Source organism: Anabrus simplex, chromosome 4 (genome assembly GCF_040414725.1).
Source record: "Anabrus simplex isolate iqAnaSimp1 chromosome 4, ASM4041472v1, whole genome shotgun sequence".
In the NCBI taxonomy this organism is placed as follows: Eukaryota; Metazoa; Arthropoda; class Insecta; order Orthoptera; family Tettigoniidae; genus Anabrus; species Anabrus simplex.
In genome coordinates this window covers 261,868,601-261,892,991 of record NC_090268.1, presented here as the reverse complement: position 1 = coordinate 261,892,991, position 24,391 = coordinate 261,868,601, and the positions used below count along the sequence as shown (strand labels likewise).

Here is a 24,391-nt window from a genome sequence, read left to right as displayed (position 1 = left end):
AGCCGGACATGTTACAAATGAAAATGAGAGATATTACGTGTGATGCAGGTGAGTAATAGTTAATACATGTAAATAATACATACTAAGAAGTCTGGAATAAAAGTACAATACTATTCAATACTAAGATGTATTTACAATATTTACATTACATGGGACTAGTTTCAACCCTCCTCGGGGTTATCATCAGCCATAATAAAACATACACAATGTATCAAGAAAGTACTTCTTAGTATGTATTATTTACTTGTATTAATTATTACTCACCTGCATCACACGTAATTAAAAAAAAAAAACCATGTATGTGTATGTTTTATTATGGCTGATGACCCCGAGGAGGGTTGAAACTAGTCCCATGTAATGTAAACATTGTGAATACATCTTAGTATTGAATAGGTGGAAATCTCTACTGTGTTATAATTCATATGTTATTCTCAGTTCAATACGGACCAACAACATGAAATTCATAACCCTTGACAGAATACTAAGTCGAACAAGTTTTACTTAAACATGTCAGGTCCACAACCTAATAATTTCTGAAAAATTGATGAATCCCCAATTCCAACGCAACACATATATAGTTGGAAATACATCCCACTCAAATGGAGTGATGACCTAGTGGTCATCGTACTTGTCTGCGAACCTTGTAGATGTGAGTTTGAGTCTCATCACAGCTATAATTCTTGTACAAAATAAATTAATATTTGAGGGAACGTGAAGATTAATATGGGAACAAAAATATTACACAAACTGCAATACACTTTATTTTCTACCTGAAATTAATATAAGCATTAAACTTTTTATGCAGTTACTGCTGGATCTATATTGTACCATTCTGTTAATTATGAGAATGGATATTTAACGCTGATATCATATTGCGCAATAGGATGACGCTTGTGAGGGCGTGATGCTATATAGAGCGCGGGAATCGAGAAGGTAATTCCCGAGGCAGGGTGTGGCTGTGTACAAGTGAGAAAGAATATATGTGGAAGAGAGAAAGAGAGATAAGATTTTGTTATGGGAAGTCCCAGCGCCAACCTAACAGAATTTTAAGTGGGAGCAGACAGGGTCACCACACCACGGGAATCGAGCCATAATTCTTATAATTGAAGGTTTCTCAGGAAAATAAAAAAATGGAAGTGATTGCCAGAATTTTACGAAGCCATAGATAGCTTAAGGTTTATTAACATAGAATTAGATCAATAAATATGTAGCAAGCAGAACCATCGTGAGAAGATCTGTAGTGGCCGCATTCCAGACTCAAGTTGTTTCTCGGTGGATTCCCGAGCGTCCTTTGGTATGTTGCCTCCTATAAGAGCTGGGGTGATATGGAAAGGGGCATTCAGTCGACGATCATATTGCTGCCTGTACGTGTCGCGCGTCTGCCTAGATTGCGCCAGAAACCTTTTGTTCAGAACAAAGACAGTGAGTGATTAGCGCAGTGCGATAACTTTGATCCAGTGGATCGGTGATCTACAGAGTTACAGGTGGTAGATTCCTAGGTGTGAGAATGTTTAGATGCCTATCAGTAAGGTCGCATGTGGCTAATTTTATCGGCAACAAAAGAACGCTGTACTTATAGACTCCGATAAATAGCGGTAAGGGCGAACCTCGTGAGGTGCCGAGGAAGTGCGGACAATAGGCTAAGGAGGTCTACATCCATCCTCTGATAGACTTGTAGATCCGAATTAAGCGGGCATGAAAAACAATCATTGTGTAGATAGTTTCAAGAGCTGAAAATAGTTAGTGACTTGGTGCACAAGCTAGTGAGCATTCAGTTATACGAGGACAAGGAGTTGTAATGTTGCAAAGTGTTAGAGCGGTATGCTAGTTCAATCTAAATAAAAGTCCAGACTGATGCGTGGTGATTAAAGTAAACATTTCTTTGTAGTAAGAGGTCGAGACGTATCCCCAGGGAAGTGCGGTGCAAGAACTTCAGAACGTGGCTGCGAGAAGACGCTACCTTGAACGAGCCATCCCTCAAGAAGAAGACAGCACCATGGACCTGCTGTACTTGGAATCCGGACTCCCAGAATCGAACCTGAACGAGACTGCTACGATGATGGATTAGACCATTGTAGCCAGTCCGGATGGAGAAAGGAAGAGGTCATCATAATGAGATAAGTGGACCTTAACTTTCCTAAGGCATGCAGTAGAATTGGGAGGGGAAATTACGCAGAAACAGAAAGATTAATACTTGTAAATATTAATATAGGTTTTTATTATAGCCTATCAGGCTGCATATCATAGTGTTTTGACGTATCCCCGGTATTAGGGTAAGAGTTTTTTTTTTCCTCTTTAGGTAAAACAGACAATGATGTAACTTTGATATCGCGGCATGTAGTCATGTGCCTCGTTGATACGTGTTGTTTGAGTGCGATAGACCGGATACTTCCTTTGTGTCGGTCGTTAGATACATTTTCCTTGTAGAGTTAGGATTATTATGTCATTACCATTACATGCCAGGGGGAAGGGCAGACATACCTGCGTAGTGTAAGGCATGCATGCTGATGGTATTTATTTATAGACGTGGCTCTATTTACATGCCTTAGACGGAAGTAAACTAATGGAGGCGCAGGTTTTAATGCTATTCGACTCTGCGCTACTCTGCCAAACGTGGATTTGAACCTCTGACCCCCAAGGATACTGTGTACTCGCCGCATAAATTGACGGTGATGATTTGATGTGATAGTATGGTAGAACACTTTATGTGATGAAACTGCGACCCGTGTGGGTTGTTAATTGAAGTCAGGTACGTATGTGAGATGTGTTTTTCCTCACTTATTTTGTGGCCATTTGCTGATATGAGTAGAAGCTTGAAAGTCCCTTTGTGAAGGAATGTAGAGCACAAGGTCGGGCGGTGGTCTGTTTACAGTTTTTTTTTGTGAAGAGGGAGGCTCCAGGCTAGACTGTGGGTCAATGTTCGGCCTGCTCAGTGTTGGTGTGGGCTCGGCCATCTTTAAATCGCTCTGGGGAGAGGTCATTGTCCTTTTGGCAGAGAAGCATTCTGCGAACACAGTTGCGTCATTTATTTTAACCATTTTACCTCCTTTTATTTTCTTGTTTGATTCACATTCCAGGGGTTGCGTATTTTACGTATGTGATCTTGGCACTAGGTAATTGTAATGATAGCCCTGTTGACTCAAAGTTTTGCTTGGTGGACACTGGTTCACGTCCATGTATATATGTAGTTCTGGCGGTAGTGCAGGTTATTTTAGACGTCTTGTATACTCATTTGTGCTGCTATTTAGGGATAGATAAATTTCCTAATCTGGGAGAGCACATTCCCATAATAGCTCTAGTTTCTGTGGAATATTCCTAATTCTACCATCATGTCATTTTATGTTGTAGGCATGAATGGTGCTGTCCCCTGTTAAGGGCACATCCATTCTTTCCTGGTTCACAGATCGACAAACTTCAGCATAACGTCATAACCCAGATTGTGTTTTCTTTGTTTTCTTTTAAACTGTAGATGTGAGCCTTTGGGGCATTTCTTTGGGCACTACAGGTGCAATTATTGTAAATAACTTGAGTTATGAATACAAACTTATGCTCAAAAATTCTGATCGCAGCAAAAGTGTTCCTCATTTCGTAGTTTAATGTAATTGTATGAGTTCCCCATGATCCTCTCGTCATAAGAACCCAATTGCCGACCATTTATGCCGACTGCAGCTAAACTGGTGCCCGTATGTAAGAACAGGTGAGCAGGTAAGTATGATCCTGCAGTGTTACTGTGCCCTGTAGGGTACAATATATATAGATATATTAATTTAGGTTAGAAAATAAAGCTCACTGCAGTTCGCCAAAGATTTTTATTCACATTTTTACCTTCACGTTCCCTCAAATAATAATTTTATTTCTATAAAAAATATAGCTACGGTGGAACTCGAACTCACGTCGTCGCAATTTGTAGACAAGTACAGTGACCACTCAGCCATCACTCCACTTGTCTGTGTTGCAACTCTCCAAGCATACCTGCCAACTTTACAAAACCAAAAATCAGGAGATTTTAATATGAAAATCAGGAAAAATCAGGAGATACAATTGGTCAAAACTCCTTATTCTACATTTCTTGAGCAATACTGTACTATGATATATTTACAACACTTATTGCCTCAAAGCCCAACTGTTGCTATACGAGGCTACTAGGCTAACACATCTCTATTCTCTCAAAGGAAGTATGTGAGTGAGATGATCCGTCAGTGATAAGCCTTCCGAAAATAGTATGAACTCATTCTCCACACGGGTGAATCAGTCATGCACTTAGATGCTATTACTTAGCAAATGCATAGATTAACATATTGCATTAAGCACCTGTGTGATTATGCAAAGCGCAATGCCATTTGTATCAAAGAACTAGCTGTGATGTACCTGTGCTTCGGTACGGAATTCTCAGAAAGACTGTCCTTATAGTTTTCCCAACTGAAGTCAACATAGGTCATTACAATGATGTCAGTACGAATGTCACGACTAAAAGATATGCTAGATCAAGAATTGTTAACTCTTACAAATCGTTAATACTTGTGTTAAATTAACATGGCAGCAGACCTATGTTAAACCTCTTACCAGCTCCTAAATTTCAAAATGGAGGCATGTAGAAGACTAACGTTTGAAGCTTTACTGCAGAATGAAGACTATTTATTTACTTAAGAAAGCAAAGGATGAACCATACTAAGGAAAAACTACTTCGTAGAGTTGTCAGAAGAAAGATTTCTACGAAGATATCTAATTACCAAAGCCATAATAAACAAGGTACTAGCAGACATTGGAAATAGGTTAGAGTTTCCAACAGATTGGAACTTACCAGTGTCTCCAATGAATCAGTTCCTTATAGTTTTTACAAGGGGAAGTCAGACCCTGCGTCCAATCAATTTCAACGAGCTTAATGTACCTATTAGGGGACACTCAACAGCAACTCGTATATAAGGGTTTAGGTCAATACGCTTTCGTTTTCGAAAAAATTGAGGACAAATATGAGGCAGGATCCTCTTCGGATCAAGTGGAGGTGTTAGAACACTAAAAGGCAAACACATTTTACTTAAACATGCCAGGTCCTCAACCTAATAATTTGCGAAAAACAGATGAATCCCCCGATTCCAATGCAACAAGTATAATTATACTTGGACATATCTGCCAACTTTCCCGATTTAGGCAGGAGACTCCCGATTACACGTTATGAGTCTCATTATGATAGCTGTATTGGAGTACAGAATGTGAAAGTTTCAAACAAATTTCTTTAAAAACCACCATTCCAATACTTTACAATCTTTAAGGTTAAGATAGAAATATTTCATATATGTTAAAATGGGACATGTTTCGCTTAGGCTTTGTAAGCATCTTCAGCCATACTTAATCTAAAGCTAAGTCAGGGCCCTGAACTGGGTTTCTCATTAATGTATAATACAAGCTTTAATACAAGATAAAACAGTCATAAAATCTAGTTTGTGGAGAAAGCGATGCTTAAATGCAAATAAAATTCAATAATGAACTTGTCATAGTATTGTATGTACATGGAATGGCTACTAGTGTTCGTGTAAAAAAGTACACATTAGCTATTTGTAGAATGAGACATAGTCATAATGATCTGACATACATTTGGATTGTACAGATTGTTTGATATTAATGAAGCGTGGATTGATTGTAATATCGAAAAATGAGTCTTCGAGCATTGTTGATTGAGAATCAGGTACGTAGAATTACAGTAGAATTGTTGACTAAAAGTGGTTGCGTGATAAGGTCAAAAGGCGGTTGAAGTATCAGTATAGAAGTGTTGTGCCTCCTTCTCGAATAATCTTTGTAACAGATTGTAGTCGTGAGCTGTCTAGCGTAGATTCAACAAATAGGGTGTTCATTAAAGCCTTTGATGTGGAAGAATTCGCAATGTAGCGCGTGTTGAAAACTGAAATGTGTAAGAAAATAAATGTACGTATTGAAACATAGAGAACATTCTATTAATGAGTGGAAGTTTAACAACGCTTACCCCTAGCGTTGACAGAGAGGCGACTAGCCTTGTTGGTTGTTTGAGACGATCTGGCAGTTGCTATTCTACTGCTACGTGTATTGTAAGGGTGTGTCTGTGAAGGCGGAGGATGAGTCAGGAGAGGGGAGGTAGGCGGAGCATTAGGAGTAGGCGGAGGGAGTGTGGCGTGAATCGGTGACTTGGGAGTGGCTACTATTGCGTTAGGGAAATTGCCGACGTGTTTATAATTAAATACTAGCTGATGTACCCGTGCTTCGCTACGGGATTCTCAGAAAGACTGACTTGGTGTTAACTGAATTCAACATAGGTCAATACAAAAACATCAGTAAGAATGTAGCAATTGAAAGCAATGTTATCATATAAAATACTCGATCAAATGAAAAACCGCACACTTTCTCACTTTCAACTTCTTCATGACTTTAGATCTTCACATTTGGATTGTGTTGTGACTTTGTGCCTGACGGTGTATGCAGTCTGGCTCATTTAACTCTTCTCTGCTTTTCGTGAACTTTGTGAGACAGTGCCAAACATTGCGTGTGCCGTGCTGATGCTCGGAAGATTACCCATTACTTCTTGTAAGTGACTACCATTCCACTTCGTCAGAATTTAACAGTGCCTACCCCCGTCATTTTTATATCGCCTCTTCAACTGATATTGTGTGGACTTGACCGTTAACTTCTTTCTTACTTATGCACTGTTTTTCAAGTTATAATGGGCTGATGATGACCCAGACTGGGGTCGAAACCGGTACCATTTCCACTTTTAATTAAATAAGAATGTAATCTCTACATCTCTTATTTACTTGTATTGAATAGGTTGAACTACCATATTTATTATTTCAATTTAACTGTGATACTTTTCAATACGGAACAATGAAATTTTTATCTTTAAATAATTATTACTAGCGAGAATAATGTACCGCTGAAACGTGTGTATTACTGTATTGCTCTTGTTTATTCAAACACTCTTCTACTCTTGCTACCACATGGCTTCTCGATGGGTTTTGCTCCTACATAAACAAAAGCGATCATAAAGGCGATGAACGTGAATAAATACGTCTTAGTAAGAAATTGCAACGGCTTGGAACAAGTGTGCACTTGCAGTATAGTAATACAGTGTGTGTACAATGTTTATTAGTAAGAAAAATACACAACGCTTATTTATTTATTTATTTATTTATTTATTTATTTATTTATTTATTTATTTATTTATTTATTTATTTATTTATTGTCTTGTTTTATATGGCGGGACTCAGGCTATGAAGCTTGCTATTCTGTCCGACCATACATACACCTATATGAAGAGTTAAATATACACTAAATTATCTACAGTTTAATATCTTAAGGTAGCAATTAAATGTTTTAATTAATCTAATACTTAGCTATGATCTAATCCTACTATGTTATAAGAAATCATTATTATTTATTAACCAGGTTTGACAGAGTTTCTTAAAGCGGAGGTGGTTTGACATGCTCCTAATTTCAGCAGGTAGGGAATTCCAAATTCGGCTGGCGGCGACTATAAATGATCTACTGTAGCCAGTTGAGCGGTGAATGGGAATGCTTAGTAGTGCGGTGGACGATGATCTGGTAGGAATACTAGAAGGTGATGCTAGGTAATGGAATTGTGTGGCAAGGTATTCAGGTGTGTTAAGGTTCAGTATACGATGTAACAGGGAAAGAGTGTGTAAATTTCGTCGCTCTCTTAAGCGTAGCCATGAAAGCCTAGCAAATGCGGGAGAAATATGGCTAAACCTTGGTATATCTGAAATAAATCGAACGCATGCGTTATGTGCCTTTTGGAGCTTGATGGAAAGTGAGGCATTCAGGTTACTGTATACTACATCACAGTATTCGAATATTGGCATTACCATACTTTGGATAAGCAGTTTTCTTACATTTTGGGGGAGTAAATCTCTTGAGTTTTTTAAGGGAATGTAAGGAATAAAACACTCGCTGACATATACCTGTTACATGATCGTTCCAACTAAGGTTTTTATCCATTATCATCCCTAAGTTTTTAACTGTGTCTTTGAATTGTAACTGAGTGCCTCTTAATGTTACTGAGTGGGTATGAATGTCTGTAAGTCGTGCGTGGGTTTTTTGGGTAGCTAAAAGAATACACTGTAATTTTTGGGCATTGATTTTTAGTGCATGGTCATCGGTCCACCTACATTCTTCCTAGGTCGTCATTCATATTATTTATTGCAGTCGGTAAGTCACGAGGATGTGCATGTGTATATATCTGCATGTCGTCTGCGTACACATGATATTGACAATGTTTAATTACTTGTGTTAGTCCTGAAATGAAGATCGAAAATAGGAGTGGCGCTAGCACTGACCCCTGTTGTATTCCAGTCTCTACAGATTGCCATAAAGAGAAATTTTCACCTGTAGATACACACTGCTGGCGATCAGAGAGATAGGAATACATCCAGGATAGTGTGCTTTGTGAGAAATTAAGAGCACGTAATTTTGCTATCAGTATGTCCGTGTCAACGCAGTCAAAGGCCTTACTAAGATCTACAAGAGTTAAAACAGTAACTTCTCCCTTATCCATAGCTACTCCTATGTCGTCTGTAACTTTAAGCAGTCCAGTAGTTGTGCTATGATTGCTTCTAAAACCAGACTGGTATTTGTCAAGAAGCATATTGTTATTTAAATATGCGGTTATTTGTCTGTGAACTATTTTCTCCAAAATTTTGGACAGAAATGGTAAAATGCAAATGGATCGAAAGTCTTTGGGTTCCACGGGATTGTTGGTCTTGGGGAGTGGGCGAACAATTGCATATTTCCAAAGGGAAGGAAATATGCCGGTTATCAGTGAGGTATTTATGATGTGAGTTAGAGTTGGTAGGATTACATCTAGAGTTTTTAACAGTAACTGTGGAACAATCTCGTCACATCCTGTCGCAGTTGTCTTTATTGATCGTGCAATTTGTCTCACTTCTGCAGGAGTTACGAGGGAAAAATATAACTGTTCTCCTCCATTGTTAGTATTGCCATTGTGTAGAATTTTGTTAATCGTCTGTTCTTTTGTTGTCTCGTCAGTGTTAACGGGTCTTGTAGTAAAGTATTGGTTTAAATCATCCAGTGATATTTTAACGTCAGCAGTATGTATTTTATTTCCGCCTATGCCCATTTTTTTAACGGTTTTGCAGATTGTTGTCGTGTTTCGGGTTAGCAAAATGTTCTGTGAGTGTCTTATTTTAGCATTCCTTACGGCCTGTGTGGTTCTGTTACGAAGGGTCTTGTACAGGTCAAAATCGTTTGGTATTTGGCTAGTTTTAAATTTTCTGAAAGCTTTCTCTCTCTCTGTCATTAAGTCTCGTATTTCCTGCGTCATCCATGGAGCCACAGGGCGTGTTACACGAGCAGTGCGTTTTGGCGCGTGTTTATTAAGAAGAGCTAGCAGTTGTGTGTTTAAAAACTCCACTTTATCATCTATATTATCTAAAATATGGACATTATGCCAAGGTATGTTTGCAGCGTCTTCTAATAGGGCTTCGTTATTTATACGTTTTAGATCTCGGAATGTAATTAATTTAGGTCTGTACTTGGGGCATTTAAGTGAATAAGCTAAATAAATTAAGTCGTGATTGGATAGTCCGCAAGCAGACATTTGCCCGTGGGTCAGTACTCTGTCAGGGTTATTCCTCACAATTAAGTCCAGTAATGTATGTGACGTGGCTGTGTGATGTGTTGGTTTAAGTGGCAAAATCGTCATGTTACAAGATTTAAATAAGTTGATTAATTGTTTAGTCTCAGTCATTTTGTCGTTAAGGATGTCAGTATTGAGGTCTCCTAGTAATAAAACATGCTCATACCTGGGTAGGAGGTCAAGTAAGATGTCTTCAAGGTCGGTGATGTATCCAATCTTTGGTGGGCGATAAACAACACTCAGTACGCACTTTACACCTAAAGCCTCAATTTCAATGAACATGAACTCGGGCCTTGCGCAGTATTCACTAGTTGTTTTGTAAATTATTTTATATTTTAGGTCGTTCCTAATATACATGGCTACTCCGCCGCCGGCTTTACCTGTGCGATCATTTCGGATCAAGGTATAATTTTCGAGGTGGACAAGAGAATCTGACAACCACGGTTTCATCCAGGTTTCTCCATTCATGACGATGTGAGGGTTGACATTAGCAATAACGTTACGGAGTTCGTGGAAGTGAGGAATTAGACTTTGAACGTTAGCATGTACTACCTGTAAGGAATTTGGAAAGTTGTTAAAAGCATTTGTAAGCGGATTAGTACTAGGGGGCTGTGTAGGTATGGGAGCGAAGATTCCGTTCAGCTGACCACCAGTAACCTTGCCGAAAATACAAGCATGTTCAGCACTCTCGCTTTGAGTTGCCAACCTGTACGCTATCTTGCCTAGTTATTATATGTAAATCTAATGAAGATATAATCTAAAAGTAATAGAGGGTTTATTCAATTTGTAACTATACCAGTGTAAACAACTGTAAAAGGACTTTTTATCAGTAAGATTATAATGTTCATATATCAGCCTATTTCGGTAACGTTCACAAACAAGTAAATCTGCCAGCTGCGTGTTTCTTGTGTATTTCATGGTAAAGTTTTCAGGCATTACCCTTTTATGAAATTTCCTGCTTAGGACTTTTTCGGGCAACCCCTTGAAAGACTTCTTAACAGTTTTTCACATTCAAGGTAGTGCAAGTTTCGATGTCTAAATTTTTTGTTACAGATTTTTGCTTGCACAAAAGGCACTCTAGATTTTGTATAAAAATTGGAGGGGGGGTTCGTCCAGTATGCAAATAAACACAGTATCTAATGAAGTAGTTGATACCTGAAAGAATAACAGTACTGCCAAAAGAGCGGAGAGGGTTATTTATGACATGAAAATGAAACACTCCAGTCCTTACAAGCTAACACCATCAGGGTAATTTAAAAAAAAAAAAAAGAAAAAAAAAAAGAACCTGACATTGGATAGGAAAGATACAAGCCTAACTCAATTAACAGAAAACAATGCCAGGCTTAGTTAGCATCCCATGTTTTTCACACACTTCATAAGCTACAAGACACTACGGAGCGGGAAGGATATTGGGAACATACTGTCCATCAAAAATGTCATGAATGAAGTTCCATGAATATGGAACCAAGACTTAAATATCTCCTTACCTGCAAGTCAGCAGAATGTAACATCACTTCATTGGCATATTTATCTTCAGCTGCCTGCACAGCTCCTGATAATGAGGCCAACTCCATTCTTGCAGAATTAAGATCTTTCTTAGTTTGGTCCAGTTCTTCCTGCAGAGATTTCAGTTCATCTCTAGCTTTTGTAAGAGAAACATTTAACTGTGCTGAGGACTTACTGGTTCCATCCACAGTGCTAGACAGTTCTGTTTCCAAAGATGAAATTCGCTTCCGAAGCTCATCTTCCGTACTTGCATATGTTGTAATTCTACAAATAAAAACCAGGTCAGTGTAAATTAAGAAGTGTATGAATACAGTGGACATGTGATTGTATGTTTTCTTGTATTTTCCCAATTCTATTCATATTTCAGTGATAACAATGTAAAGCCAATAAGGGAAAACAGCAGAACCTCAATAATTTGAAATCGGTTAATTCAAAATGCCACCTAATTCGAAGTATCTCTCGCTCCCAGAAACACGAGATATGGTTTTTTGTGTCATTTAAATTGTTTAATTCAAAATATGGAGAATTCGTAATTCGAAGAACAATGTCAGTCCCAGTATTGCAATTCGGACTTTTAATTCGAAACTGTCCATTCTGTTAAAAATAATATTTTACGGCATAATTTGAATTAAAAATTCTCTGTGTCAAGATAGAAAGCGTCTTCCGGAACATGCAGGGGAATCTTTCCGAAATTTGACTTGCCTACACCGCGCTTCAAAGTTGCCAAGTTCTAGTGAAATCGTAGTTCTTTTGTATTGTTGTAGTTACTCATTCTGCTTTAAGTTTTAGTGTGCAGTTATAAACTTCGAAGTGATTGAAAATGAAAATGAAAACCTACAACCTGTTTTCCAGTCTTTGACCGGGTCAGGGATGTAATGAATGAACCATATATTGGCTATTATTACAATGGAGTCGTCACTCCCAAGGTGATTATTAATGACTGATAAATGCTATGAAATGATAATGGAGAGTGTTGCTGGAATGAAAGATGACAGGGAAAACCGGAGTACCCGGAGAAAAACCTGTCCTGCCTCCTCTTTGTCCAGCACAAATCTCACATGGAGCGAACGGGATTTGAACCACAGTATCCAGTGGTCAGAGGCCGACGCGCTGCCGTCTGAGCCACGGAGGCTCTTTGAACTGATTATATTTTATTAATACTGTGTTCTAGTTTATTGCTACGGTATTTTCGTTTACGGCATGTGTTTCTTGTTTGTGTTGCAACATGGCTAAGCGCCAGTATTCTTCCAAGACACTGAGCGAGATGATGAAAATTACAAGGGAGGTCGACAAAGGACAAAAAACAAAAACTGAAACATCTTAAGTCTTGGGACTTCCTGTGTCCATGCTTTCAGCGCTTTTAAAAAATCGTGAGAACATGTCTGAACTTGTTTACTCCGTCTAATGACGGAATATATGATGTATTGAATAGGAGGATACTTTCATTTTTCGCCATTGTAAAGTGAAATACTATACCGTGCCGAAGATGATCGATCGCATTTTGTTGCAAACTTTTCCGTTTTCTTATTCAAACAGCGTCACCTAGCCTAACTTAACTGTACTATACGTATAATGAAAACATACTTCAAGCATCAGTAGAGAAATGATAACCTTCTCGCTATAAATTTTCATAATAGTCTTTCCGTAATTTAACCTCTGAAATCAATTAAGCACTCTACCATATCTTGAGGTGTAGCCTATCTCATTCTTACTTAACTGCGGTATTTAGCATTAAAATTAAACGATCGCTTATTCAGCGTTTATCTTTAACGAGTTAACAACGGCTATCGGACACGTTGTTTACGCATTTATTACGAAAACATGTTCTCTTTCGTTTTCCTCACGGAAGAGCAATCGACGGGTATTACTAATAGACTCCGACATTGCCTTCAGATTACAAGTTGTCCATTTCTTACTTCTTGATTGCCTTCAGATGTCGACGAGAGAGCTCGCTGGTGGGCATAGCGAGAAAACGATGCGCTACCGAAGATGATCGATCACATGCAGCATAATGACTGGGTGCATAAATATTGGCAACAGAAAAAATCGAGCGTGCACAATCGCTCGTAATAACAGATGCGTCAGTGATAGGGTTCTCGATGTAACCGAAGGATAACACACAGTTTAATATAGGAATTTTGAAGGGACAGACAAATTTTATCGCTATAACGGGGTTCTCGCTATATGCCGTACTCGGTATAACGGACTTTTAATGTACTTGTTTTATCTTCGAACCATTATTAACTTCTATTTAGAACACACGAAAGCATCAAATTTTTACCGATACTAACATGTACTGTACCCCATCTAACCCCAACATGGGTGATGGATATGAGACATACAGTATTTGTTTGAGTTGTAGGAATCTGATACATAAGATGAACACACAAAATCAACAAAAGGACTCCACAAAGATAACTTACTATCAAAATCAACAAAATTGTTCATTCCTAATGTCACTACAACAGGTACTTTACAAAAAATAAAAATAAAACATACTTATTTTCGGCCATTTCCTTGTACTGTTTATACTCTTCTGACAACTCATTCAGTCTCTTTTCCATCTTTTCAGAGAGTTCACAAAATTCCTTAGACTGTGTTTTCTCATTCTTAAGGAGCTGCTTTGTTGATTCTAACTCAGATTCTACCAACTGAAGCTGGTTCTGCAATTCTATCACTTTCGTTGAAAGTTTATCTGCTTCTAGTTCTGAAAAACAAGAATTTACATTCTAAATACAGCATATCCTAGTTTTATTTTACCTTTGTTTCAAAATATAAAAAGGGATGAGCAGTATACAAATTATACATGGAGTCAACATTGAATATGCATCAAAGAGAAGAAGGTAAGGACAGGAACACACACAAAGACAAGGATGAACTTCAAAGCCTCACTCACTGCGACCTTCATAGATGGACTCTCATTTTCAGTTCTTTCTGAGTCTACTTTTCCTCTCGGTATTTACTTTCCATCTTTGACACACAAGTATGCATCCATAATCATTGATGGCCACAAGGTGTAGGATAAAGAGAAAACCAGATACAATACAGGAAGGACAAGGAAAAAGGTTTATACATGTGACAGGGAACTGAAATATAAGTAAAGTTCTACTTTCGAACTACACGACTAACTGAAAGAGGAGAAAGAATTTCAAAATACAAAATCTGTGCAGCACATCTGGAATGTAAAAAGTAGTAAGAATAAACAACTCAAGAAACTTTACATAAGCAGTTGTTACAAGTTAGGAACTTATGTTCCAACAAACTTACACAAAAACCTATTATATCCTTAACATGTTGAAGACAGGTCCAAAACAGAGGCTGCTACCCCATGTAGACCGGATAGTTCAAGGCCCCAAGAAAGAAATTACACTGCTACACTCAAACTACTGTAACTAGAAAAGTATTCATGATATTGATCTCAAACTTGGAACATGTACTCAATATGTTGCTTAGTTGTCTGCATGGTGCAATATCTTTCAAAGCAGTACCATTTGCGGCACCATTTAACAGTCTTTTTAAGCACAGTATAATCGGAATGCCCTGTTTGTGCCTGTTGTATACTTATTGTATTCAAGTATGCAAGGATTTCTCTTTACAGTTACTCCTCATTTAGTGTTAGCTGTTAATCGTTACAAATATCCAATTCAGCTCTACATATCTGATATTATTTTGTTAAATACATAAAGGTTTAAACGAAGATGCTCCAATAACAATTGTTTATATTCCATACCTACACTGTTGGAACTCAATCTCGCCCAGAATTGTACCAGTGATCAAGGTGCATCATGAATTCCCATAGCCCCTCACCTACTGTTATCTCAGAAACTATGAGAATTCTCAGTGCATGTCACCCATGTGGCACATCAAATAATGAATCGGTGTACAAATGTTGAAATACTTTGTCATCACACAAGACAGGTTGCCATGGGTGCGCCATCTTGACAACTGTCTCCCGGCGAGCGTGTAAGATCACTAGTGTATATAGGTTGTTTTCATAGTTATAATATTCGTAAAAGTAGACAAAAATATTGGCAATGATATCCATGATACTCCAAACTGTAGCTAAAAGACAGCGCAACAAGCTGAAAACCAAGCCAGTAGGTAAAAACAGAGAGCTCGTCCATAACCACTAACCGCAGTAATACGGAAATCTCCTGGGCCGGTCTTCAATGGGTTAACATACTGAACTTCTGACATTTAAAAGTTGACATATATACACCAGTAGAACCTCGATAATTCAAAATCGGTTAATTCAAAATGCCACCTAATTCAAAGAATCTCTTGTTCCCGGAAACACGACGTCTGTTTTGCATGTTATTGAAATTGTTTAATTCCAAGAACGTCGATTAACCGGGATAATGTCCCAGTATTTAAATTCAGACTTATTTCGAAATTGTCCTTTTTTGTTAAAAATAATATTTTATGACATAATTTGCATTAAAAATTCTCCGCATAACGATAGAACCTCTTCCGGAAAATGCAGGGGTATATTTTTGACTTAGGTGTACATACAGCGTGCTTCAGAGTTGCCAAGTTCCAGTGAAGTCATAGTTTTTCTTTAATTCTTGAGTGAAATGTTCAATACAATTCTTCAACTTACCAACAAAAGACTTCTTAATAGGTGAAGAAGAATCCTTAGCTTTTGTACAGATATCATCAAGTTCTGCCTTAGTCTTTGCAAGCTCTTCCTTCACCTGATGTAATTCATCCTGGCAACGAGCTGCCATCATCTTTTCCTCTTCCAAACGACTTTTAGCAGTATCTGTCTCGCGTTGCAACTGAAGAGACAATTCTCTGAAACGGTCTTGTTCCTCCTATAAAAGTAAAACAAATATATAGAGAGAAAACCCATTAAGGATAGCTGCCCTAATACTAGGGAAACCACAATGGTTCAGGATATTGATTAATCCATAAGACCAATAAGAAATGAAAATACAGATTCAGAAGTCAAGAGGATTTTGATCAGAAATGAGAATGTAAAATTAGAAACAAGCCGTAATTAGTATTATCACAAGACAGTGGATGTCAAAGAATCTGCAACAGAATATAGTTATAGTCTGCAGATTTGTTTTAACTCTATATGAGAGAAGAGTCTTATGATTTCATCTATTGCCAATACCTAAAAATAAGAAATATTAGATACCAGGACCAAGTCAAAAAATAAACATTTTGGTTAAGTATCAACACCAGTAAAGTTAGTCCAAAGAGTACTGTGTGTTTAAGAACTAAAATACAAGGACTATTTTTCTAAGGACAATTCTGCAATAAAATAAATACTACCAAATATTTTTAGGCAATTTATGTTTCACTTGATTCTACACATTTTCAGCTACTTCTCTACATAGTCTCTACTATTGTTCAAACATTATTCACATTGTGAGAAGTTTCTGTAAACCCTTATCACAGAAGTCTCCTACCTGCAATAACAGCCATGTCCGAATCATAGTTACCAGATCCTCGTCAGTAGAAATGCTTGCTGGCAAGCAACCTTTTCACACGAAGGAAGAGACTGATGCAAGGCAAGACCTACAGAATAACCTTACACACTTATGAACAATTCCATCACTCATAGCATTGGTGCCATACATTTCACAGATCTGGAAATGAATCTCTGCCAGTTGCACATTTGTTACTGTCAAGAACCAGATAAATGACTGTATCTTACAGGCGACAGACCACTTAATCTAAATTCCGTTGCGCACTATGAAGCAGCACAGCACCAATGTGGCAACAAGCTGGTTTGTGCACAAGGGATACTGAGAGTAAGTGCGCATGCACAAAAGAACGAACACACATAATTTTAAAAGGTAAGGGCAATCAGTTCTTAATTAAAAGATAGCCTTCATATCTGAATAGTCAAAATACATTACAATACCAAAATTTATTAATATCATTAGTTTTAGGTCCTAAAACTACCTTTCAGAAATGCCAGGATGACAAATTTTGTACAGCTAAAGTTCCTTTATGTAGTAGAAAAATCTACAGACACAAGGCTGACATACTGTACTTGAGCATTTTGTCATATAACGGAATTAATGCATGGTTTAACCTGCCAACTTTGGCTCATATAGTTTGCACTCTACAATTCTAGCCCTCAGTCTGACACTACAATCTATAATCCTTGTAATTACCACCAGAACTTGGAATAATATAGTATACTGCCTTGTAAACGTGTAAAGAAGCTCCTTTTCTATCAGTAAAATTTTGGAGGCAAATCTTCAATAATAAGGAAGTTATAACAATTTTACTGAAACATTGCTATTTCTTCAAAACAAGCCTGGTATTCAAAACAAATAACACCTATAAATGACTGCTACCAAAAGGATTAACTCACCATACGTTCTTTGTGAGGCTTTCACGTTATTAACAAAGCAGAGAATTCATTCCATTACATGTATATTATAAAATGAGATGAATCTCAAGACTTGGACGAGTGGCTCATAAGCGATGGCCATCAGAGTTTGCAAAACTACTTTTTGTGCACCCAGCGATAGGGTGCTTTGGATGGTCACCCCTGCAGGCCAAACAATCGGGAGGTTTACAAAGCCAGGCAGGTCCTAGCCACCACATGTCGGCAGAGGCAATTTCATCTTTCAAACCTCTAGATATAAGGTCTGCTGGGTTTTCAAATCCTGAGCAGTGGTACCACTAGAAGGTGAAGTGTATTGCTTTATGTCAGTGCCACGATTTTTTCCAGTGACTTGAGTAACTGTGAATCCATCCCAGTGAAATTGTGTAAATCGGATTTTTAAGCGCTAAAATTTGTATTTTAGGTGCTTAAAATAGGCTCTTAAATATGTAAAAATAGGTTCTAAAAATGTTTTAGGCAGCTTCAATTATACGTATTTTAATAAGCACTTATCAATTAAAATACCACTTTTATTTTTCTAAACTGATAACTCTAAATGCATACACGTAATAAGGCAATAACATGTTAATACAGTATTTCACATACACAAGGGTTCGCCACATTTTTGAGTTTTTATCTCTTAAATAATTAAACAGTTAAAAAATAATAATTAAAAGTGCTCACTAGCACCTTTTCTAGATTTTCAGTTGTGAAACTGCACCGCTTTTCTGACAACACTAGCTTGTAGGCTGAGAAAGTACGCTCAATGTCAACAGAGGTCACAAGGCTATTTGAATTTTGATACAAGACTTGGGGAGATGTCACATTCAACGTTAGTTTTGCCAATCAAAACATCAGCTACAACACGAAGCGTTGACAGTCCTGGGTACTTCATTAAGCTTGTCCTCAATTCTATCCCCAGCAGGGCCTGGAGCTAAGCTGATTTTTTCTTTCAATTCTTCTAACAAATCCAATTGTTCGTAAACAGGTTTCCCGGAAGACTCAAGTGCAGAAATAACAGGGACCAAAAAAGTATAATGGGACATGATGTAGGGAATTTCTTGAGAAATGGTTATATCCTTTAGAACATTTTTGGCCGAAGTGATGCACATGGCATTTTCATTTAGGGCGAGAACAAAACTTCTGATTGCATCAAAATGTTCGCTGTAGTACACAATGGCCTGAAGCCAAGTCTCCCTGCGTGTAAGAATGAGTTCTGGTGGCAGTGGAAGATCAGGTGATTCATTGCGGAACAACTGGATTCGTGTGGGAGCCTTTACAAAAATTTTCTTAGTAGAGGAGATCATCTTGTTGAGGAAATTCGGCACATATCTGCTCAGCCACGTGATTCATAGCATAGCAAGACAAGTGATGTGAATCAAAGCAGGGTAAAATACTTTCAGCAACTTAACAGCAACAGCAGCAATCATGTAGGTGGCTGCATCAGTAAATATAAGAAGCACCTTATTTTCGTCCATGTTATTGGGGAAAAGCACCTTGAGTCCTTTATTTACAAAATGAGCAACTATCTCCTGATTGGTTTTAGTTAACCGTCTGCTGCAGATCAAACATGGCGAACACAGCGTGTCGGGATCTAATTTTCCGACTATCAAGTGGGCAATATAACGACCTAGAGTGTCATTAGTCTCATCGACAGAGATCCAGATGTACGAGTCTCCTATATCTTCCCTTACCCGCCTGACTGTCTTCGTGAAGTGTCCAGGTAGCTTTTTCTTAAAGTTGATTCGGATGGAATGTTCCGATGACAACATTTATGTGAAAAACTTTTGAAGGAAGGATTTTCAAGTGAGTTGAAGGGAATATTTGCCGATACGAGTTCTGCATAAGTCTGCATGGAATTAGTCTTTGCTTCCCTTATTCAGCGATTCTGTTTTAATAATCTTTATTTAAGATTTTAATTCCTCTGCAGATTTTTCCTGATGTTTAATCCCCTCGACATGTTGACTAAGACGCGATCGTCTTTCACTAGACACCTAGAAACAACGACAACTATAAATAGTCGCAAATATTATGTAAACCGTGTAAGTATATAGGCCAAATGAAAATATGCACAAAAGACTATTCAAATTCATAGGGCCTTGTAGCGCTTCCCGATCCCTCCAGTAGACATGCACCCTGGACCTTTAAGTGACGCATTAGAGGTAATAATTCCATGTGACTGCTCCTATCCTGGTCTGCCTTTGTAAGACAGACCCTCCAACAAGGGTGGGCGGCATGTGCCGTGTACCATACAGGAAACTGCGTGCTTTTGTAGTGGACAATAGTATTGTGTGCGAGTTTCAGGAATATTTCGGACAGTACAAATACACAGTCCCCGAGCCAGGGGAAATAACCATTTAAGGTTTAAATCTCCGATCTGGCCGCGAATCAAACCCGGGGCCCTCTGAACCGAAGGCCACTATGCTGACCATTCAACCAAGGAGATGAACACAGTAGAAGTGAATTTAATTCATTTCTCTTCCTGTTTCGTTATGTTCGGTTAGATTATGTTAGCCAACATTTTCGTTACTACCGGTACTGATGCCCGCGCATGGCTGAATTCCGTGTTTTTTCCCCTCCCTACATTTACTGTATGCTTATCAAAAAATCATTGCTGTATATATTTACAATGTGTATAATCTGTCATACACTTCCTACAATTGATAAAAGTGCACATCTAATTTTCTTACAATTTCCACCTCGTATTTTTAAGTTCCCTACGGCAGCATAATTTTTCATTTATCAGTACGTTTGTACTATTATTCCTTTTCTAAAACCTGCTTGAAAATGTGCCTTTCTCCTAAATGAATAGACCTTACAGTACCACACAAACATGGCCAGTTTTTAACAATTCTATAAACAAAAAAATCAAAGGATCGGGATGCGCTACAGTCCCCAATTCATATTTATTGTTATACTTCATTTAGTGTAAGTACGCTGAATTGATGTAAAAAATGTACAAAACGTAATACAACAGAGAGACAGAACGCCTACGTATTAAGTATGACTCTCACACCAAAGTACGTACAAGGTGCGTTCCATAAATAATGTGAACAAATTCATAAAAAATCATTTATTGAAGACATTCGTACAAATAATTAAAAATCTTCAAAATAGCACCCTCTTGTGTCGATACACTTCTGGAGGCGGTGTTTCCATGCCTGAAAGGCATCCTGGAAGGCCTTTTCCGGAATGTCCTTTAAAGCCGATGTAACATGCGCCTGGATTCTTTCAATCGTGTCCCAATGTTTTCCTTTCATGACTCCTTTTAACCGAGGAAACAAAAAAAAAAAAGTCAGCAGGAGCCAGGTCGGCGCGTTGTCGTGATGAACTTTCCACGTGTCCTTGATGTCACTTCGGCAGCGCGAGACCCTCCTTTTCAGTCTTTTGAGCACTTCCAAGTAGAAAGCTGAGTTCACTGTAGTCCCGGTAGGTACGAATTCGTGTGGACGATGCATCTGACGTCAAAGAAGACAATGAGCATGGTTTTGATCCTGGACTTGCTCGTGCGTGCCTTCTTGGGACGGGGCAACGATGGGGTGTGGCACTCTGAACTCTGCCCTTTTTCTCAGGGTTGTACTCAAAAATCCATGTCTCATCACCAGTGATAACTGAGTTAAAAAAATTAGGATCATTTTCACATATTTCCAACATTTCTCGGCACCGAAGCACTCATATGTCCTTTTGTTCATCGGTCAACACTTTTGGGACCAGTTTGGTACACACCTTTCTCATGTTCAAATCTTCGGTCACAATGCGGAAAACGGTTGTTTTTGCCATGTTTAGAGTTTGTGCTATCAATTGAAGGCTCAGCCGTCTGTCAGAGTTCAAACAATCGCGCACACGCGTCACATTTTTGTCGACTCATGAGGTTGATGGCCGTCCACTGCAAGGTTTGTCGGTGATCTCTTCTCGGCCCTCCATGAACGACTTGTGCCATCGGAAAATTTGTGATTTGGACAAGCAATCAGTCCCAAAGGCCTGCTGAAGTAATGGAAACGTTTCAGTGGCAGACTTCCCAAGTTTAACGCAAAATTTGATAGCGTACCGTTGCTCTACAGAACGATCCATTGTGTTGTGTTAGATGAACTCAAAATGGGCTTGGCAGAAACGCACGTGCTGACTCTCCGGCAGCTCGCTGCCGAATGAGACAAAGAGCGTTTGAAGCTAACACCCCCCTCCACCTAGCCCAGCAGGTTAGAACACGCTGCGGTGTACAGTTGCGTCCGAAAAAAATTGGTGCATTACTTATGGAACGCACGTTGTACTTCAGAGTGAAATGTAAAACAAATTTCACTTACCGCGTTGCTGCAAACGTAGCAGAATATAATTTTTCCATTCAACATGAAATGGGGAAACTCCTGCAACCACTGTTTAATTAAGGATGTCTTGGAAGCTGCCACTTTCGGCATAATGCATACGCTGAGCAAACGGATGCACTGAAAGTTCCTCACAGAATGGAATGTAGAGTTTCGTTTCCAGCAGGTCAATGGACACTGTCCCCCAACTCGTGACATACAGACTAAGGGACAAAGGGAGCATTCACAGCGGGAGTTTCTTAAGGACTTCTGGGGAGTGGTAATTGGTTCACGGCTTCACATTTTGTCTGAAAACAATTTCAAGAAAATACTATTCAAGATACTGAAAACGAGTCGGCAAATATTTAAGTTTCTCGGTCTAAATTAAAAGAGTTTTTAATCGATTTAGGGATAAAATATAGCAATTATTGGAACGTAGGCTGTACCGGGAGGTACACCTCAATGCCGCGCATTCAAAACTAGCGCCTAAATGAACTCCTCTATTGGTAAAACAATGAAACTGAAACTACACCAACTTGGAACTTTAATCAGAAGATGTCACCACTAAAATATTGTGTATTTTTGTTATTGTGCAGCTTCCTAAACTGAGTTAAATTCTCCTGGCTTTGTTTTGATATTCATCAAGAGGTTTGGACATTCTTCTACAGATGACACCACTAAAAACTATGATCATGCACCCTGGTGCAAAGTGAAAGAACTTATAATTTAAAGAAGTTTTGTATTTCTAGGTTTTTGTAACATTGATGTTCATTTATTTTTGGGTTGGAAATTCAACCTTTTCTTTCCGCCAGTTTTGAATCTATCCAATCACCTATTTTTGTGATTAATTTGCAAGCCATCAGAGAGAGCACAAACACCGGACGTATTACACCATTTATGTAGGAATATTTTTATGCTTCACAATTATATTCATGCCGCCAACAGTATTTTATATAATATTATAAGGAGAATGCAATTTAAGGCCTGTGGTCCCAGATGTTAATGAGAAAGATGCCTGCTGCATATTAATATCTTAAGAAACCAGAATCATTGCTTCTGGCATGCAGTTGGCATTTTAATCGAATCCTCCCTTGATGCAAGACAATCCTTGCTGTTTGCTTATGAATTATAAATCCATTAAAAATCTCTGTTACATCCAATTTTCTAAAATGATAAACTTTTGTTGGAGTGCATCTTCTTAACCTCCATTGCACATCAAAATCATTTATCTAACCAAAGTGTTCAACAAATTCTTCTATTTTCTAATGCTAATACTACATTCTAATTTTAGTATGTTTTCTATTTAAGTAAATACTGCAGTACTGATAGTCAAAACTAACCCTTCTCCTAGGAAAATCAGAAATATGTTAATATAATGTCAAGAAGGTTTAATATAAACAGCAGTTTAAGCCTACAAAATAGAAGGTTTAACTTTGAACTAAGTTTAAACTTGATACAAAGTTTAAACCAATGTGGAGAAAATGGATATGTTAGTTTAAACTCAGCCTCAAACCAGATTAAATGAACTTAGTTTAAGCTCATTTGGAGAAAACAGACCCAAAAGACACTGTCTCAGACTGTGGATCATGTGTGTAAATATCTATCTACGAGTCTTCAAAAATCTACATGTATAGCACAAGCCGAGAAATCCAAATGTCTCAGAAAACTATCCGGCACATAATACACAAAAAAGCTTGCATTTCAACGGCAGTGGCTGGAGTAAATGCTAGCAGTAGGTCCCCAAGATAAAAGTTAATTTATCAATTCTGTGAGGAACTGTAAGCAAGGCTGGGGACAATGACTTGTATTCAATAATAATAATAATAATAATAATAATAATAATAATAATAATAATAATAATAATAATAATAATAATAATAATAATAAGAAGAAGAAGAAGAAGAAGAAGAAGAAGAAGAAGAAGAAGAAGAAGAATGGTGTTATTTGCTTTGCTTCCCACTAACTACATTTTTTACAGTTTTCGGAGATGCCTAGGTGCCAGAATTTAGTCCAACAGCAGTTCTTTTCTGTGCCAGTAAATCTAACAATGAGGCTAATGTATCTGAGCACCTTCAAATACCACCAGGCTGAGCCAGGACTGAACCTGCCAAGCTGGGGTCAGAAGGCCAGCGCCTCAACAGTCTGAGCCATTCAGCCCGACTTGTGTTCAGTAACAAAGCACTATTCCAAGTGTCCTGTGTAGTCAATCAGCATAACTTGTACATGTGGAGCTTGGAAAATATGGAGGAATGTGTCCAAAAGTCAATGTGTATTGTGCGGTTTTTTGAGGCCCTCCCACATTGTCTCTCCAGTGAGAGAAATGTCGCAGGTATTACTCTTTTTGACATATTAGAAAATTGGTTAATGACAAAACTGCAGGAAGATACAACCAATAGTAACATGATTTAACCATATATTTATGCTTATCTTAATGCTACTTAATCACTGGATTGGACACACTTCAAACAAAGACTTGACTTTTATCCCCCCAGGATGCCCAATCTGACTCCATGCAACTTTATCCTGTGGGATTTTGTTAAAGAACATGTCTATATCGCCTCTTGGCTGCAAGAATTACCAGCATTTTGACAAAGAATTGTC

At 38.2% G+C, this 24,391-nt stretch overlaps 1 protein-coding gene across 3 annotated transcripts in view; it reads right to left on the bottom strand.

The window, feature by feature from the left end:
• Mgtor (Megator) overlaps nucleotides 1-24,391 on the bottom strand; it is a 546,425-nt gene that overhangs the window by 378,218 nt on the left and 143,816 nt on the right. For all 3 annotated transcript variants that reach the window (XM_067145519.2, XM_067145521.2, XM_067145520.2), the window contains exons 14-16: nucleotides 15,744-15,957; nucleotides 13,643-13,850; nucleotides 11,125-11,407 (exon numbers count right to left, since the gene is read on the bottom strand). In XM_067145519.2, coding sequence (XP_067001620.2) covers nucleotides 11,125-11,407; nucleotides 13,643-13,850; nucleotides 15,744-15,957 — 705 coding nt within the window. The remainder of the gene's footprint in view (nucleotides 1-11,124; nucleotides 11,408-13,642; nucleotides 13,851-15,743; nucleotides 15,958-24,391) is intronic.